Source organism: Glycine max, chromosome 20 (genome assembly GCF_000004515.6).
Source record: "Glycine max cultivar Williams 82 chromosome 20, Glycine_max_v4.0, whole genome shotgun sequence".
Lineage (NCBI taxonomy): Eukaryota > Viridiplantae > Streptophyta > Magnoliopsida > Fabales > Fabaceae > Glycine > Glycine max.
In genome coordinates this window covers 35,283,866-35,302,842 of record NC_038256.2, presented here as the reverse complement: position 1 = coordinate 35,302,842, position 18,977 = coordinate 35,283,866, and the positions used below count along the sequence as shown (strand labels likewise).

General features: G+C 32.5%; 2 protein-coding genes across 3 annotated transcripts; one reads left to right on the top strand and one right to left on the bottom strand.

Annotated features, from left to right (window-relative positions):
• The first annotated feature begins 6,223 nt into the window (after positions 1 to 6,223).
• LOC100806837 (coatomer subunit delta) lies at positions 6,224 to 13,105 on the top strand. The gene is made up of 12 exons (XM_003555833.5): positions 6,224 to 6,338; positions 6,435 to 6,481; positions 7,058 to 7,097; positions 8,805 to 9,028; positions 9,440 to 9,682; positions 9,773 to 9,947; positions 10,121 to 10,425; positions 11,575 to 11,773; positions 11,857 to 12,010; positions 12,325 to 12,387; positions 12,487 to 12,583; positions 12,833 to 13,105. Exons 2-12 carry the CDS (start codon positions 6,479 to 6,481, stop codon positions 12,920 to 12,922), a joined length of 1,593 nt encoding a protein of 530 aa, XP_003555881.1. The 5' UTR covers positions 6,224 to 6,338; positions 6,435 to 6,478; the 3' UTR covers positions 12,923 to 13,105.
• Positions 13,106 to 14,324: 1,219 nt separating this feature from the next.
• Positions 14,325 to 18,321, bottom strand: LOC100806307 (vesicle-associated membrane protein 727). 2 transcript variants are annotated; one of them, XM_003555832.5, is made up of 6 exons: positions 17,988 to 18,321; positions 17,385 to 17,628; positions 17,080 to 17,278; positions 16,869 to 16,989; positions 14,873 to 14,935; positions 14,325 to 14,717 (listed from the first exon to the last, which is right to left on the bottom strand). In XM_003555832.5, exons 2-6 carry the CDS (start codon positions 17,572 to 17,574, stop codon positions 14,574 to 14,576), a joined length of 717 nt encoding a protein of 238 aa, XP_003555880.1. In that variant the 5' UTR covers positions 17,575 to 17,628; positions 17,988 to 18,321; the 3' UTR covers positions 14,325 to 14,573. The 2 variants fall into 2 exon arrangements, with proteins under 2 accessions (XP_003555880.1, XP_040869159.1); XM_041013225.1 differs by having other exon boundaries at positions 16,869 to 17,278; positions 17,988 to 18,269.
• Positions 18,322 to 18,977: the final 656 nt, after the last annotated feature.

Here is an 18,977-nt window from a genome sequence, read left to right as displayed (position 1 = left end):
CTTGAGGTTGTTTCATATAAATCTCCTCCTCTAAATCACCATTAAGAAAGGTTATGCTTCACATCCATTTGTTGCAACTCAATGTCAAAATGAGCAACTAATGCCAAGACGATACGAAAAGAATCTTTCTTAGATACAGGAGAAAAAGTTTTTGTGTAGTCAATTCTTTCTTTTTGAGTAAATCGCTTAGCAATGAGTCTTGTCTTGTATCTCTCAATGTTGCCTAATGAATTCCTTTTGGTCTTAAAGACCCATTTACAGCCAATAGTCTTTGCCCCATTAGGCAACTATACAAGGTTCCAAACTCCGTTACTCTGCATGGAATTCATTTCATCCTTCATGGTATCATACCATAAATTTGACTCTTTACATCTCATGGCTTAATCAAAATTTTTGGGATCATTTTCAACTCCAATATTATAGTCAGATTCTTGCAAATATACAATATAATCATTAGGAATAACTGATCTACTAGATTATTAGCAACAGGTTGTGAAATGCTAGTCATTTGTTGTTCATCGGCCCTTTGAACTTTAGGGGTATGAATTACAACTAATCTTTCACTTAATGTGAAAGGTTGAGACTTTATATGATCAATTTCAGAACCTAAATCCCTCAATTGATCACTATCACTAATCAAGTCAATTTCAAGAAACTTGACATTTCTTGATTCCACAATCCTAGTAATATGATATGGACAGTAAAACCTATAACCTTTAGACCTTTCGGCATAACCAATGAAATACCCACTAATAGTCTTCGGGTCAAGTTTCTTCTCTTGTGGGTTATATACTCTCACTTCAGACGAACAACCCCAAACACACATATGTTTCAAACTCGGTTTCCAACCTTTAAACAACTCAAAAGGTGTCTTTGGGACAATCTTGATTGGAACACAGTTTAATATGTACATTGTTGTCTTTAGTGCTTCAGCCCACAAGGATTTAGGAATATTGGAGTTGCTAAGCATACTCCGTACCATGTCCAATAATGTTTGGTTCCTTCTTTTTGTCATACCATTCTGATTTGGAGAACCAAACATAGTGTACTAGGCAACAATCTTATCTTCTTGAAGAAACTTTGCGAAAGGACTAGGTGTTTGTCCATTCTCAGTATATTTGTCATAATATTATCCACCTCTATCTGATCTCACTATCTTTATTTACTTGCCACGTTGGTTCTCAACTTCAACCTTAATATTCTTGAAGGCATCCAATGCTTCATTTTTTTATGAAGCAAATAAACATTCATATATCATGAATAATCATTTATAAAGGTGATAAAATATTTCTGACCACATGCATCCATATCTGGACAACAAATATCAGTATGAATTATTTCTAATATGCTTGAACTCTTGTTAGCACTTTTAATACTAGTTTGAACATGAATTAAACTATAAGTGACATAAATTTGTAAGCCAAGAAGATAAAGACCATCAGACAAGATATCATTTCCAACATATTCAGAATTATAAAATAACTCAAACTACGTGTCTTTAAAATTAAAGGAATAACCAAAAGGTACAGGTCTAGAAACATAAATCAAGTTTCGAGAAAAACTTGACACATAAAAGGTCCTTTCTAATTTAAAAATAAAGTTACTATTTAAAGTTAAAATGCAAGTTCCAATAGCCTCCACAGGTGAGCCTAACTTATTGCCTGATAAAATGTTTTGCTCACTTCCCACTGGTTTCCTTGGGTTTTGCATACCCTGTAAAGAATTTGCAATATGGATTGTAGATCCAAAATCAATCCATCAGGTGTTAATATTAACACTGGGCATATTAGATTCATAACATACTAATGAGATTGATTTACCTTTCTTCTCAAGTCATTTCTGGAATTTAGGGTAATTCTTCTTCATGTGTCCCTTCTTCTTACAAAAGAAACACTTTACCACCTTCTTAATATCAGCTTAAGGTGGTATTTTACCATTCCCCTTTTGATTAGCTCAAGACTTAGTTGCTTTGTTCTTCCCACAAACCGTTGTTAGCAATGCACTCTCACCATCTCCATTACATCCCTTTCTTCTTCCTGAACACACATGGTCATTAATTCATTGATAGACCATTTGTCCTTATGTGTGTTGTAGGAAATCTTAAACTACCCATGTTTCGGCAGAAGGGTGTTCAAAATGAAGTACACCAGGAAGGACTCAGACATATCAACCTCTAGTCTCTTAAGTTGAGCTGAAATATCTCGCATTTTCATTATATATTCACGCACACCTTTCACACTAGTGAGCCGGAGAGAGGAGAACTTCATGATCAAGGTGTTTGCTAAAGCCTCATCTGAAGTGATAAACTGGTCATCAATAGCCTTAAGCAAGTCTCATACCTTTTCATGTTGGTCGACAAAACCATGTATCCCAGCCGAGATTTTGGTCTTAATGAACATCACGCTAAACCGGTTGGATCTCTCCCACCACTCATATAGCACAATAGGAACTGGGTTACTTTCATCAATGATTGCAGGTGGTTCATCTTTTCTTATAGTATAGTCTATGTCCATCCATCCCAATTGCAGAAAAATTCTCTCATTCTATATCTTATAATTATCTCCTTTGAGTTTGGAAACATCACATTGAATATAAAAAAAACTAACAGTTTGAGAAACTACAAAAATCCAAAGGCTTATGTCAAAATTTGAGACATATTAATCTTAATTGTATGTTTTACCAATGTAAACATACCAGAAAATTGAATCTTGTGACATAAAAATTATTTGTGGGCTAAACTTTTAATTCTATAAGAAACAATTAAACTTTATGATAGAATAATCAAATTACATACTCAAATTCATGCTTTACGGGCACAACATGGAAATAATTTGATTTTCTATCGCAAATATTTACTTTATGATAAAATTGACAAATTATACATATCTTATAATCCCTATAGGTAAACCGTGAAAAATAATATGTCATTTTATCCCAATTAATTATACAAATATAATAAAAATTTCTGTGGGATAAAATTCATTATATAAAGTACAATTAATCGCAATATTATGTCTAATTCCTCATATGATCTTTAAACAAATTAATATATAATTTTAATAAAATTATAGATGTTGTGGCTAATCCATAATTAATCAAAATTATAAAGATCACTTAGACATAAAACTTAATTATACGAGAATAAATCATATTATGTATTTCAAGATCAAGATACTATACAATTATGAATAAAATTCTCATATACAATTTCATAATTGAAACATAATATTACGCATTTGATTTCAAATATATAAGCACCGAATAATTCCAAAATATATTCATGCATGAAATAAATGAAAAATCCATAAATTGCAAAGGTGACCAGAAACACATAAGTATATAACATATGAAAAACAAATAAATATCAAAGAATCTTAAGTGATTAAGTGGTTCACGCAAATTCCATCGAAAACCAAAAATGGACAAGACAAAGGTAATTAAGGTTCTGATACCAAATGTTAGACTAAAATATCAAACCTGTAATGTTACAAACTACAAAACAAAACCCAGATCATTAACAAATACGGAAAAACAAAAATTAAAATATACCTCCAATCATTGCCATGAAAGAGCTGCATAATTTTGATTATTCTTTCAAGCTTTCACTGTGTATCGAATGAAAATGAAAGATATGAGCTCAAGACCAAATACATGTGCTATATCAAGAATGTATTTAGTAGTCATTATCACCGATTAGTAGTCATTATCACTCATTAATAGTCATTTAATATTTGACTTTTCAACTCCAAAACTGATGGAGCAATTCACATTCCAAAACGTACAGACCAAATAATTATTACAATATGTTCAAAAATTATAAAATAAAATAGTTATCCTATTTTGTCTTATCTAAACTATACATATGTATCTCCTATATTGTCATATATATATATATATATATATATATATATATATATATATATATATATATATATATCTTTTTATAATAAATATTATCATTATTTTTGGGATGTTACATACAACACAATTTATATAAGGATAAATAGTTTATTTTCTTAGAAACACACAAATAAACAATCTCTCTTGCTATTTGGGGGTTGCTCAAGGACCGAGAAAAATAAAGAAAGTGAAAAAATTCTGTCCATGTAATTGGTAGAAGAAAAAAAGGATAACAAATTACTTGCTTCAATAGGTGAATAAAACAACCATTTTCAAAACTTCCATGGTATGACTTTTAAATGATGTGTTTTTGTATTCTTGATATAAATTTGAGTATCCCGATAATCTCCATCGAGAATTCATTAGGCATGAATTCAACGTTTGAGTTATTTTAATTATACAAGGTCAGATGTCTGATGTTTACTTATTGGTATAATCACAAAAATTATAGTGATGATGCTTATTGTTTCTTGTTCTTTTTCATGAGTGGATAACCTCGAAGGAAATTGTGTGTTGATAATTTCTTGATTTAAATAGCTAATGAGAGAAGATAGTGTGGCTTTAGTTTCTTTAGAATTAGCAAAATACATTTTCAGTAGCTATTTACATTGGTCTCATCTTTCTCTTCAAATCCTTTAGCTACCGTATATAAATATAAGTCCAGCTACATTTGAATTATATTGAACTTTATTATATTATATTCACATGTTAAAATTACTTCCAATCTTGAATGACGAATAATATATACATAAACATTGATGCAAATTGAATATGCTTCCAACGCGTTTATACCTTGTATTTGAATAATTGAATATAATATTAATGACACCTTTATCTAAGATGGAGATATCTCCATCGAAGATGAAGAGGAGATTTTGGATATCTTCATTTTTTATGGGGAAGACAATAGGACGTCATTGCATACATATGAGCTCATAAAGTCTTTGAAAAATTTGAAATTTGAGATCTACATTGATTTCGAGAATCAAAGAATTGAGTATAGTGATTTTGAGAATTAGTGAGTCGTGTTTGTGAAGTTTATTTGAGTGCAATGAGATGTCAAAGCTTATTTAATATTTTTATTTATTAAGTATGTTATTGGAGTAAAGTATGATTGTCTTCAATTTAATTTTTATTGAAGTGTATATATATATATATATATATATATATATATATATATATAAAATGTGAACTCCTTTTTGATTGATTTATTAACTGGGATTATCATCTCATTATAAGTGTTATTTTTAGAGTTCGATAAAGAAGTTTTTGACTTTGAGGAAACTTGAAGACATAATTTTCTTAGTTATATTTATTTTAGTTTGGTTAATACTTTAGAATAAGACGCGATTACTTTCGTTATATTTTTAGCATTCAATTAGTTTAGATGCCTATGTTTTAAGGATAATATTTTTTTTATGTAAAGACTTATTTGATTTATCTTATTATATACGAATTGTTATTGCAACGAAGTTATAGTCTCACTCCCCATTGCACTTCTAAAATTGTTGGCCACTTAATTTGTGGGATTTTTTAAAATCCAATCCACCCACTTAGTGCACAATTTAAATTTTGTTATATTTAAAGATATCATTAAATATTTTTCATATATTCTAAAACAAAAGGCTTGTGTTTCTTTTTCTTTTTTGGTTGCATTTTTTTATGTAGAAAACATATTATATTTGTCCTTGGAGACAAATAATTTGTGTTTACAGATTGCATTAAAAAAGAAAAGAAAGTTTCTACTGGTTTCACACAATTCAAAGGGAGTCAATATCTTCATTAAATAAAACAATAAGTTTTAAATATATGAACTTGAAATATTTTTTTATGACGAGTTATTTGTTTAAGATTTTGTTATTTTTTATATGAACTTGAATTTGTAACTATAAAATTTAGAAAGTTTGGAATTAAATTCTAACTTATACGTGATAATTGCTTTTTATTGGGTTGGCGTTGGTAGCCTCCTAAAATTGAAGGTCCCAGGTAATAAAAAAACCTAAATTACAATTTTTATCATCTTATAATTTTTAATCCACAATTTTAATTTTTTTTATTTTTCTCCTCAATTTTGATCTTTTTATTTTTTAAAATTAATAATTTTTTGTCTAATATTCAATTTCACATACATTCATTTATTTTATTTTTATATTTAAATTAATAAAATTTTATTATAATATTTTAAATAAATATGTTAAGTGGATCAAAATAAAAGAAAAATAACATATATAAAATTGAATATTTGATGAAAATTATACATGTTTTAAAATAGGAATCAAAATGGCGAAAATAAATAAATAGAAAACGCACCGTATCGTGTTTTCATTAGATCAAGCCCGCTTTGTCTTCCGTTGGAATCCTTCTCTTCAGTTGGGTTGTGTCTTGGCTCGCTCCCTCTCGGATCAGATCTGCGCTCTCCGTTTTCAGATCGCGTTTTGGTAAATTCTTTCTCCACTCTAGTCTCTTGCCACTTCGCCATTCAACACCTCACTTCGGGATCTGATGCTTTCTATCACTGTTTATTTTTTTGGCAGTTTCAATTCGACACTTTCCTCGCTTCAAAGATTAAGCGAACAATATGGTAACACTCCTCACACTCCCTTGGTTTGGCATTCCAGGAATTGCTTGTCTCGGTTAACTTTTTATTATTTAACACTGATTATTTTTATATCACGTTGATGGTATGAATCTCCTCCTACAAATGTTAATTTCGTTATATGTATATAGTTTTAATCCGTGATCTAGAATTACAGGCTGAAGGGACTTACTAATATGTCTTGATCTGTTTTAAAATTGAAACCCTTGTATAATTTTTTCCCCTTCCGTGGTAAAATGATCTTCTGGTGTAGCTTATGCTACATTTGTTGTTTTTGTTCATCCTGATTTTAGCTACGTAGCTTTGAATGTTCTAATGTTTAATGTAATCCACAATTATTGCTATTTGCTTTCCAAATGCCAGTTGGGATGGGGTTTGGACTGAGGTCACAGGCTCATTCCCTTGTGAAAAATGAATAATAAAAGAAAATTATAGCTTTTGGCTTAGGAAAAAAGAAAATTCACTTGGGAATGGGGTTGCTACATTCTTTTTCTATCACTTCCTCTCTGCTCCATAAATTCTCTATTTTATTTTTATTTTTTCATTATATTTATCCAACAGGTTGTCCTTGCTGCATCCATTGTGAGCAAATCTGGCAAAGGTAAGTTCTCTGCAGCCCTATACACCTGACTCATTCCATTCTTGTTGTTAGGATTATTTTCACTGATAGTGTGTGTTAGGCTAGCTCCCATTTTTAGTTGTTGTATTATTTATACCCTCCATAAATGACAATTTCTCCTGAGGGAAGGGAAGAGAAACACATTAGACATATTGTCCATTCAAGGTTAATCTTTATAAAAAATAATAATAATTATAGTCTGGATATGTGGTCTTTTTTTTTAATATTATTTGAATTTTAAACACCCATAAGCTGTAACTGTGTTATTTATCCTTCACCATTAAAATATAAGATGGTCTATGCCTTTTCTATTTAGGTGAAACTATAGTTAACTTCTCCCTTTTTAGTAATAGGAATTCCATTGGAAAATGTATGATATTAATTCCAGTTCCAGGAGGGGTAATTGCTTTCCAGCAGTATATGCATTAATTAGACATGCAAGGAGTCTGCTGTGAAAGTTATATCTTTTGATCTGGTTCAAAACTTGGTTCCTGATGTTGAGATAACTAAGTGCGTGTTTGGGTGAGCGTTGACAACATTGATTTAGAATGAAATTAATTTTGGTTAAAATTGAGTGTGTTTGCAAAATTGATTTTGGTTAAAATTGATTTTCAAGTGAAGTGATTTATGTTATTATACTTTTATCTTGTAAGCAAGTTTGCTATAAAACACAGTGTAAATTTTGCAACTCAATACAAAAGCTACTTTTTTTTATCACTTTTAGTCAAACCAAGGTTTTGAGGCAGAATGAATTTTACCTAGCAATAACCAAACATCTATGTTTTTTTTAATAAAATCAAGTTTAACTTTTTAAAATCAATTTTCACTATTCCTTCCATGAAACCAAACACAATCTGATTTATGTTTGAGTTTGTGTTTGCAAAATTAATTTTGAAGTGAAGTGATTTATGTTTGGATGTTTTTATTTTAAAAGAATGTAGCAATAAATCTTAGTATAATTTGTTTTTATCTAACACAAAAGGTTACCTAAAGTTGCTTTAACTCAATTAATTGTAGATTCAGAATCAATTCCTCCATGTAGAACCAAACATATGAACATTTTCCTAAAAAATACATTTGTTGTTATTTCATCATGATCTTGTATAGTTCAATGTAAATTTATATGTGCACCGAATGTTTTTACCCTGAAAGCAAGTTTGTTGTAAAACTTAGTGTAGATTTTTCAACCTAATGTAAAAACTACTTTTTATCACTTCTGGTCAAATTGAGATTTGGAGGCAAAAACAATTTTACCTTAAGATAACAAAACATACACATTTTCACTAAAATCACATTTGATAGGGCAAAATCAATTCTGATACTTCCCACTGTGAAACCACATATACAATAACATATGTATGTTCTATGGGCTAAACTGGGAAATATGACCTGCTTATATGCTTCTTCTTTTTTATCTGTATAGTCTATCTTCTCATCACTCTGTAAGCAACGTATTTATGAAATCCTTTACCTACTTCAGTAATTCAATCTGTTAGTTGTGTAGGTTTCTCAATATTACATCTTATTAAATTGGCATTACTTGATTTTTTAATAATCAGGATTAATTTTTAGTTTATAAAGAAAAGCTAAGTCTTGAGTTGATGTTGAATTCGGAAGTGCCTAAATAATTATGTATTCGTATCCGACATCAATTCTCTTATGCTGGCAAGCCCTTTTCTTTGTTTGCAGTGCTAGTTTCTAGACAGTTTGTGGATATGACTCGCATAAGAATTGAGGGTCTTCTAGCAGCATTTCCCAAGTTGGTAGGGACTGGAAAACAGCACACGTATGTTGAAACTGAGAATGTGCGCTATGTTTACCAGCCAATAGAAGCACTGTACCTGCTTCTTGTAACAAACAAAAACAGCAACATACTGGAAGATTTGGAAACTCTGAGACTTCTCTCTAAACTTGTATCCTTTTTTCTGATGCTTTAAGTTTGACATTTTCTGTTATTACGTAAATATTTTTTCAATTGCTTGGTCTTTTATTATCTAGTTAGTAGCATTATTGGTTTTCTCTCTAGTATGACCTACTGGCCTGAATCTAGAATTTGTTTTGTCATCTGTGTTACTCATTTTCCTGTCATTTTGGTTTTCTCACGTAGTTTTAATGGAGCAATCATTCAGTTTATAGTTTTTTCTTACCTTAAGCATAGCATTTAATATATGGATTTTTATAGGAAGGTTCAGGAGGGTTTAAGATTGATCAAATGGTTGGTAGTGGGAGGTTATTTTAGATTTATTGATCATTTTTAGAGCCATTTGGTAAAAATTTTGCCAAAATATCGATATTACAATGAGTTCATTCCTAAACACTTTTAGGTACCTGAATATTCTTACTCCCTTGATGAAGAGGGTATTTGCAAACATGCCTTTGAGTTGATTTTTGCATTTGATGAAGTCATCTCTCTTGGGCACAAGGAAAATGTGACTGTTGCACAAGTTAAGCAATACTGCGAGATGGAGAGTCATGAAGAGAAGCTGCACAAGTTGGTTTTGCAGAGCAAGATTAATGAAACTAAGGATGTTATGAAGCGAAAAGCTAGTGAGATTGATAAAAGCAAGGTATGATTGAAGGGACTATGTTTTATTATTTGTTTATATTTAAAGTCTGGATTGCACATCATTCATTCAGGTCATGTGTTCTCTCTACAGATTGAAAAGAACAGAGGTGATAAAGGAGGATTTGGTCCATTACAGTCAATGGGCTCTGGAAGAATTGAAAATAGCTTTAGTGATTTGAGCATATCTAGCAGTGGAACTGGTTTTGGAAGTGGCTCTGGTTTTGGATTGACTTCTGATGTTGATTCCTTTGCAACCAAGTCTAAAGGTTGGCTTTCGTAGATTTTCATGAGTTCTTCTAGAATGCTTCTATTTGTAATGACTTAAAAGGGCATCGAAGCATGCTGGATCTTGTCTTTGGTTTATTCTATATTCAAAATAACATGTTGCTAAATGAAGATTAGCCTTTTCATTTATGTACTCCATTATTCTCTTGCTTAGGTCGTCCAACTTCATCAGCCACTGCTCCACCTAAAGGTCTTGGAATGAAGCTTGGTAAATCTCAAAGGACAAACCAGTTTTTGGAATCATTGAAAGCAGAAGGTGAGGTCATTCTTGAAGATGTTCAGCCAAAACTCTCCCAGTCTCGGGTTTCTGCCCCACCACCTACTGATCCTATCACTTTGACTGTTGAGGAGAAACTAAATGTGACACTGAAACGAGATGGTGGTGTCAGTAATTTTGATGTTCAAGGCACATTGTCTCTCCAAATTCTTAACCAAGAGGATGGACATATTCAAGTACAGGTATTGCATTCTGACTATTCCTTAATGTGTGTCCATTAGGCTTCTGGTTTTCATAACATGAGTATTTTTTTTTAAATAATTATTTATTTATTGACATGAAACAATTGTTTCATTAAATCTTATCAGCATTAAGGGGAAGAAGTTCATATTAAATGCTTTTTTTTTTCTCTACTAGGACAACTACCAAAGCCTTTCCCAGTAGTTGGGATCAGTAACGTGGATCAAATAACGCTAGTGTGTCCTGTCAAACACAAATCCCTTAGATCTATGAAACAATTTTTTCCCCTCTGACTTGTTTCTTTTATTTTCTAATTTTTCTTTATTTTGTCCACATACACTCCTCACACTTTGCATCCTCTATAAGTGTAGTTGATACTGATTTCGTAGGTAGGCAACTGATTAATTTTCAAAAAAATAATGTTTCAAAAGCAGCACAAGGCTCAAGTAAGTCAATCATAAGTGTTAGCCAGACATTTAATTTGAGGCATAGATGTTAGCAGCTTTTGGTGTACTTATTCAAATAATCTTCTCATCATGCACAACCTTAAAGTCATACGGTTGTGGTTAATTATATCAGTTTGTCTTTTTGCTTAAAAAAACTGGAGACTTTTGAACCAGGCATGCTGACCAAAAGGTAAAATATAAGGGAGTAAGAGAAAAGGAAAACACAAAAAGGGAAAGAGACCATATAGCTGTGGCAATTCAGTTAGGCAAAAAGATGAAAATTGAAAGGGAAGATAATGGTGGTTACAATTCCTGTAGGGTGATAATAGTGCCAGTTCCTTGGTTTGTCCATAAAGTATTCTGATTCTTTTGGTGTGATGTCTATCTAGGGTTTTCCTGAAATAATAACTATTGGTTAGCATGAATTTCTAGTTTCTTTTATCAGTGAAGAAGAAAAACAAAAAGGTATATGTATGTTTGAAAATTCAAATACAATTATGATTTATTTTTATGTTCAGTTTTTTTTTTTCATTTCAACATACTTTTTTCAAATTTTCTGCACAGTTAACGCTGATCCTACCATCCTTCACTCTGTAGTGCTCCTAGGTTTTTTTCTTGCTCAAGACTGGTTTTGAATGCAGATATATAGGCTTGGGAGGACAATTAAAAGTATTAATACTTGCATATTGTGCCTTGCTTTTGCAGGTCCAAACTGGTGACAATCAAGCTGTCTCTTTCAAGACACACCCTAACATGAATAAAGAATTATTTGCCAATGATTATATACTAGGCCTAAAAGATCCCAACAGGCCTTTCCCCACTGGTCAAGCCAGTGATGCTGCAGGTGTTGGTCTTTTAAAGTGGAGAATGCAAAGTACTGATGAGTCAATGGTGCCTCTGACAAGTGGGTTTTATTACTATCATCGATATGCTCTATACTATATATTGATGTATTAATAACTTGTGTGCTATATGTGTCTATTGCAGTCAACTGCTGGCCCTCTTCTTCTGGAAACGAAACTTATGTCAGCATTGAATATGAGGCTTCATCAATGTTTGATCTGCAAAATGTTGTGATCTCAGTACCTCTTCCAGCTCTTCGAGAAGCGCCATCTGTTAGGCAGATTGATGGGGAATGGAGGTGTGGACTTCATTTTCCTTCCTCTTAAATAAGTGTTGGGAACAACCATAATTTCTGTTTTGGGTTGAATTTTGCAGTAAATAAGCTGGTGGTTTTATATTAGAAATTATCTGTGTTACACATGAAAATGGTGGCTTGCAGTCTTTGAAACATGAAAGTACTGAATCTACTGACCAGATTTGCTTGGAGTAGAAAGCTCTATGATTTTTTTTAGATCATAAATTGTTGAATTTAATCATTAATATTTTAGTTTTGGTTCTAAATCATATAATTTCACTTACAATCTTGCTTTGTTTATAAAACTGGCTTTGCAGGTATGACTCTAGGAATTCCATTTTGGAGTGGTCTGTCCTTCTGATTGATAATTCCAATCGCAGGTATGTCTGGAGTGATTTTTTTAGAGCTAACTTATGCCGTGTTATTATCTCTTTTTAATTTCTGTTTACTTTGTTTTGTCTGACTAATATGTTTGGCAGTGGGTCAATGGAGTTTGTTGTTCCACTAGCAGATTCATCAGTGTTCTTTCCCATTTCAGTCCGCTTTATGGCAACTGATACTTTTAGTGACCTGAAGGTTTGTTGACATTTTGACTTTAACTGTGGCCGTGTATGTATAGTGCTATGTGAAAGATGTTTCAAAATGATCTAGTTGAAACTTAAACACATTTATTGACCTGAATATTCTTTTGTTTTTCGGCTGGGAAGTCCTATATCATGTCTGAAAATAAAGTATCTTTTCTGTCAACAACTTTTACCTTCCACGTCTAAATATATTGATTTAATGGGAGCTTGAACTTACCCTTTTTTTTACTACTCATTGCAGGTTACCAACATCATACCATTAAAGGGTGGCAATCCTCCCAAATTTGCTCAGAGAACACAGCTGATAACGGATAGCTACCAAGTTGTGTGATTGACTTTCTTGAATTTGAGCTCCTATAACAGTTTTGCTTTTACAGTCGTAGTTCTTTTATCAATAGGCCATGCAAAGTTGTACTTGCCTCTATTCATGAATTTGTACTTAGTTTTACTTCGCAAGACATGGCGCAAAGTATGATTTACATAATTAATGCTAAAGCGTGTCTGTTTTACTCTAGCATGCATCTTTTATGGGGAAGGATGCATTGCCTATCTTCCCTTTTCTGCGTTATAGACTAGTCTTATATTTTTCGAAGACAGGCGTGTCAAATGCATTCTAAATTTTAATGCACGGGAGTAAACCAATTAGACGGGGAGATTTAACTTCTTATCTGAATCCATTCGGTATTTAATGTGTAACTTTTGCTGCGAAAATCTTTTTATCCACAGTACAATTTTCACCCAAAAGACCATTTTGAAATTTCAGAGTTAACTTCCAATTTAGTTCGAGATTGCATGAATCGGACACTTTATTTCTTTTGAAGTTCCATGTTATTATTTGACCTTGTAACAAAATTAATATTCTAACATCTGCAGATAACAAATAACATTTTTTCAAAGTAACATTTGTCCATAAAACAAGAAAACTATGAAATCAAATCCAAGCAATCTCCACCGTAAGCCTAAAAGCGACGTCACCTAATATTGGATCCAGAACTCTTCTGATTAAATAGCGAGAGAAAGTTCCTGTCATAGAAAGAAAGGCACAGTTTTAAATCAAATTTAAAATATAGCTAGTGGAGACAAATCAAAGCATTTATTCTAAAATATAACTAGTGGAGACACATTTTAAAGATATTTTTATTTTAAGAATTTGTTTTCTCTTTTAAGGTTAAGAAAAAAGGAATTTCAAATAAGTCTGTGTAAAGGTAGAAGGTACCCACTCAAGTGAAAAGGTACCATCTGGGAAAGCCAAAATGGAAGCTGATGAAACTTAGTCCATCATTTTTAATCTTTTCTTACCCCCAAACTGGGGTGATATAGGATGAAATTAATAATTGCTTTCTTTTACTTGTTTCGGTGTTACTGTCTTGTAAAGCCCAATCGGGGTTGAGTTTTCCAGCGAATGCAAAGGCAGAATGCTAATGTGACAAAGGCGTGCTTCACTTTGAAGTGGTAGATAGAGGTTCTGCAAGCAGAGAACGAGTTGCTGATGAATGGCTTGGAGGATCTCTGGTGAGAAATTACCAGCGTCCGTCCAACTCATTATCAAGGAGGCACCAGAGTTGTCACTTTGCATTTCAAACCTTTAAATGAACTACTGGCATTGATGGGAGCTGCACCTGAATCCATAGAAATGGCATGCAATTGCATAACGCATTAACGCCTACCCATATATCCTACCCTTTTTAACCCCTGCTGCTCCAGTTAACATTTTTAATTGAAAATAAACAAACTTGAAGAGAGGGCAAGTGGCAATAGTCTATATAATGGTAAAAACATTGTCATGATATACACAACCAATCCAGAATTCGAGATATGTCATCTAAATTAAGAGCTTGGTTCAAAATAACTAGCAGCTCACCACAAGGTTAATTACAGTCTATGACAGTGATCATAAATTCCAGTGCCAAATTTCATGTACACGTAGTATATCATTTTGAGCATCTCTTGCCTTATACAGGCTTAAACTTCTTATGGCTCTATCAACATTTGAAACCCCGACAAGCAATAACCCACAGAATTATAATTAAGATAAGGATTCCTCCTCCCACCATCAGCTTCATTTGGAGATTCTGCAGCCACATCTTCCTTCTCAGCTGCCTGCCCTGCCTCTGGAAGCTGTCAGCCTAAATTTGAATGGAAAATACAATAACATCAGCAAGATTACTGGAGAGTTCGGCCAAGTTGATTCAAACACTAATGTTTCTTTTGGATAAACAAAGGATTTATTAAGAAAGGAGAGATACAAATGCTTGATTAGGATAATAATAATAATACATACCTGGAACTGCAAGTTTTCCGTTTTGTCCACCAACAGTTCAATCTTCTCTCCACGATCCAAAACCTTTAAAACAGCAAGTACAGATGTTGTTTAGAAGTGCTTAATATTGAGCAACAACGTGGCTTTTTGAAAAAAGTTGAAATGTTTAAGCAGTCTCTTGTTCTAGTTTTGATCTACCAGTTCTGTGACAGTATACATGTGATGAAAATCTTCTCTTCTCCCTCAATTCTATGTGGGTCAAATTCTATAGCGGTATAACCTTTCTTAATATTAATTCACCAAACCTACTTAACTAAGGGCGCCAACATCCTTTTTATTGGTCTAATTGTCACAATCGCTGAGCTTATGCTTTTATAAATACATATTGAGTTGCCAAAAGGGTGATTATTGAATTACAACCTTTGAAGGACATACTAATATGCTATGAAATCAAACCCAAGCAATCTCATGAAGCTACCATGGCCTAAAAGGAACATTTTCATCTAATACTGAATCCAGAACCTCTCTTCTTGTTAAATACTAACAAGAGAAGTTCCTGTCAGAGAGATAAAGGCACAGTTCTAAATATAGCTAGAGGACCTTATAACCCACAATGGCAGGTACACAGTATAATGTCTCTCTCTCCCCCCAACATAATGGTCCAGTGTAGGAGAGGATCTTTGAGTATGCGCAAAAATTTAAAATTGAGATGATATGCAACCATTTCTTGTATGAGCAATGAGCCATGTCATTTTTACTAGCCAGATAGGTACAATCTCTGATGCATCTACAGAAACTAATATTTTGTTTTTTCATGTCTAGAAAAGCTTCTAAATATCTTGGTTCAATTAACAGAAGCTGCCTGTCTTCATCTACTCACCCCTCAGGTGGCTCAATCCACTTACTGGCCTAAATCCAAAATATAAAAGTATGCATCTTTTTATTATTGAACATAATGTTAATCTTTACTCCCCCTTTTCAACTGCATTTTAAGGTTAATGCAGAGAGATTAAGAAACATAACTAATATCCTTAAGTATATGGAAATTATTTGTAATTTCCAAACATGTCTTTTATCTCCTCTATTAGCAGGACAAATAAATAGGTAGTAGTTGGATGATAAAAAAGTAACACACATAAGATAATAAAAAAGCTTATTAAGTCAGAAAGAAACTGGATAATGTGTAGCCTTTTAGTGATTATGTACATTGTAAATAACTAATAAACTGAGTTTATTATTATAAATAACTTCATACACAAAATTGTATATTTACTATTAAAAATATGTTAAGATTCCATAATTTTAATTAGTGTAACATTATTAAATAGATGTGGGGCCTAACATATGCTCATTGGCCTTGCCCTTTAGCCAGTACTGAAAAATGTTTATTACCATCCTAATATACTCATTAGGAATGAGGATTCGAAATGTCAAACATTGATCAATCAAAGAGAGATTCAACAAACTGTTTATTCGCACTGACTCCTGAGATTACAAAATCATGGTGAATAGTTTTAAAAAGGGTATTAAAAGGGTGAGGCACTGCAATATCAATTGACATTAAGAAAATCTGCTAGGTTCAAGTTGAGAAGCATGCCACCTAACACAATTGAAATTGTGTGATTTGTGTGAGAGAAAGAGATTAGAAAAAAACAGAACAAACATTGCAATAATGTATCTAGGCTATATCATATCTTCTATTTCAAAGAGTTTCTCATATGCCCGTATCTATGTCATGTTGTAACCGTATTAGTATTAAGTAATAATGGGCTTTAAATTTTTATGAGTCCCACTAGGAAGCCACATTAAAATTCACTGTTTGAAACAGCATTGCAATACTAATGGTATCATCTTTCCACCATTCCCCTTCCCAAAAATTTAAATCACTTCCAAGCAAAATTGCACAAACAATAGAACAGCACATCCAGAGATAAATTCTAGGATCCAGAGCTAAAAACATTTGGTAGCAACTAGCAGCCAAAAGAGTTTGCATGTAATTAGGCTTAGTATCATATACCTTCTCAATATTGTCCATCATTATCCCCTTGACCTCAGTTATTTGAGCCTTCAATTTTGATAGTTTACTCATTTCTTCTGGATGGTTCATGCAATACTGCATATGCTCCTTGAGTGCTGGTCTGCATAACCAGATCAAAAAATTCAAAACACTAAAAACAAAAGTAAAAAGAAGTAAACGAATATTTAAAAAGGATAAAGTAACAACAGACCCAAATTCTCTATCAAGATTATATGCTATGCTAAATCTGTCCTCAAACAAATCGTCATCGTCATCATCATCGGCGAGTGGATGGGCACCTTCATTCTTAATGCTAGCACCATAGCGCTTCATAAAGTCATCCTTCACCCGTTCAAGAAATACAAAAGGAACACTCCTACCAGCCGATTCATCAGCAACAACAAGGAAAACTGCAAGATGGAGAAAAAAGCTTTCAGACATTGGCATATATATTAACAGCCAAATCAGCAGAGCAGGCAATGCATAAATAAAATCTCAAGCAAGAAGAATCAATACCAAATCCAGTGTCTAGGAGGAAATTAAAGGTGTGACCATCACAGGAATATGTGTATTTGCTGCTATTTGAAGGCAGTTTCTGCAGGCACTGAACAGCAATGGTACTGAAATTCCCCGTATATTGCGTGTGCTCTGCTAAAACAACAGTTCCTTTGGCAACAAAGCTATATATTAAACCCCTCTGACTCATCTCCAATTTCCAACAAGCTCCACCACCAGAAGGTACAAACAATCACACCAACACCTGAATCGCACAACAATCAATCCAAGATGTAAATAACAAAAATTGATCACAAAAGAAAAGCCTTGTAGTTTAATTGCAACTTGCAAGTACTGACCTAATAGGCCCTAAATGCTAAATCTAATCGAATTCAGAATGTAAACCTAATATGATTCAATTCAAGCAATGATGATCGCAAGAAAAATCTCATTCATAGTTTTTTAATGTAGAAAAAGGGGAAGGGGGTTGCATCAGTGCATGCACACTTTGAATTTGTCAAAATCTAGAGTCAAACTCAAGAACCCAGTTCGTTTCCGATCCTTAATTTTATGGGAAAGTAGGAAAGAGAAAGGCTTGCGCAAATATAGAGTGGGAGACCTAACCTCGTGATCTAATCGAGAAATTTACGAATCTGAATGAAAATTGACTGTTAGAGGGAAAATTGGCCTAGCCCGAGTGGAATAACAAGATGAAGGGTCTCTTCTCTTCTTTGTGTTCTGATGATGTGATTGTGAAGATGATCCAACGAAGACTGAAAGACACAACGGCAGCGCTTTTTATCAGTTTCTTCAAGCAACGTGGTATAGCTGCTGCTGCTGCGCTTCCTCAAAAAAAAATTTCCCTTTCCTTTGCGTGTATATTAAGATAAGAAAGAATAACTGACTTACACCCACGAACACGATTATTTGGATGAAATTAGAAGAAATTTGACTGTTTGAAATAGAAATTATTAAGCTACAATATACACATCTAAATTCAAGAGAATGATTTTTTTACTAAAAATAAAATCAAGAGAATGAATTAAACTTGTTTTAAATTAAGTTAATTACTCTGGGGTGCGGGTCCCCATACTTTTATAAAATATTCAATTATGTTCCTTAAGTTTTTTTTTTCTTTTAATTGAGTCCTAAATTTTTGTTTATTTTTTAATTGAGTTTTCTTATCTAATGATTGTTATAAAAAATTAATAGCATATACCTAATTAGAGGTATAGATAACGAATTGATATTTTTGGAGTGTATTATAAGTAAAATTTTAACCTTTTGCCGTATCAAATAATTGTGAATAAATATTTGAGTTGAATTAACCAAAAAAGTTGAAACTTTACAAATATTTGTGCATATAACAAATTCTAAAGGCACCAGTTTTGTATCTTCACCTCTCATGAGATCTTTGCGGTTAATTTTTCATACAAATGTTAGATGAGAGATGTAATTAAAAAAAATTCAGTAACTTAATTAAGAAAAAAAAGTTTCAAAGACTAAAAATTTGATAAAAGTATAATTACCTCCAGTTAAATTAATCAGAAAGTTTCTGAACACGTATAGATTTGAAAAATTCTTAGATTGTGTTTGGTACTCTACAAGGTTTGG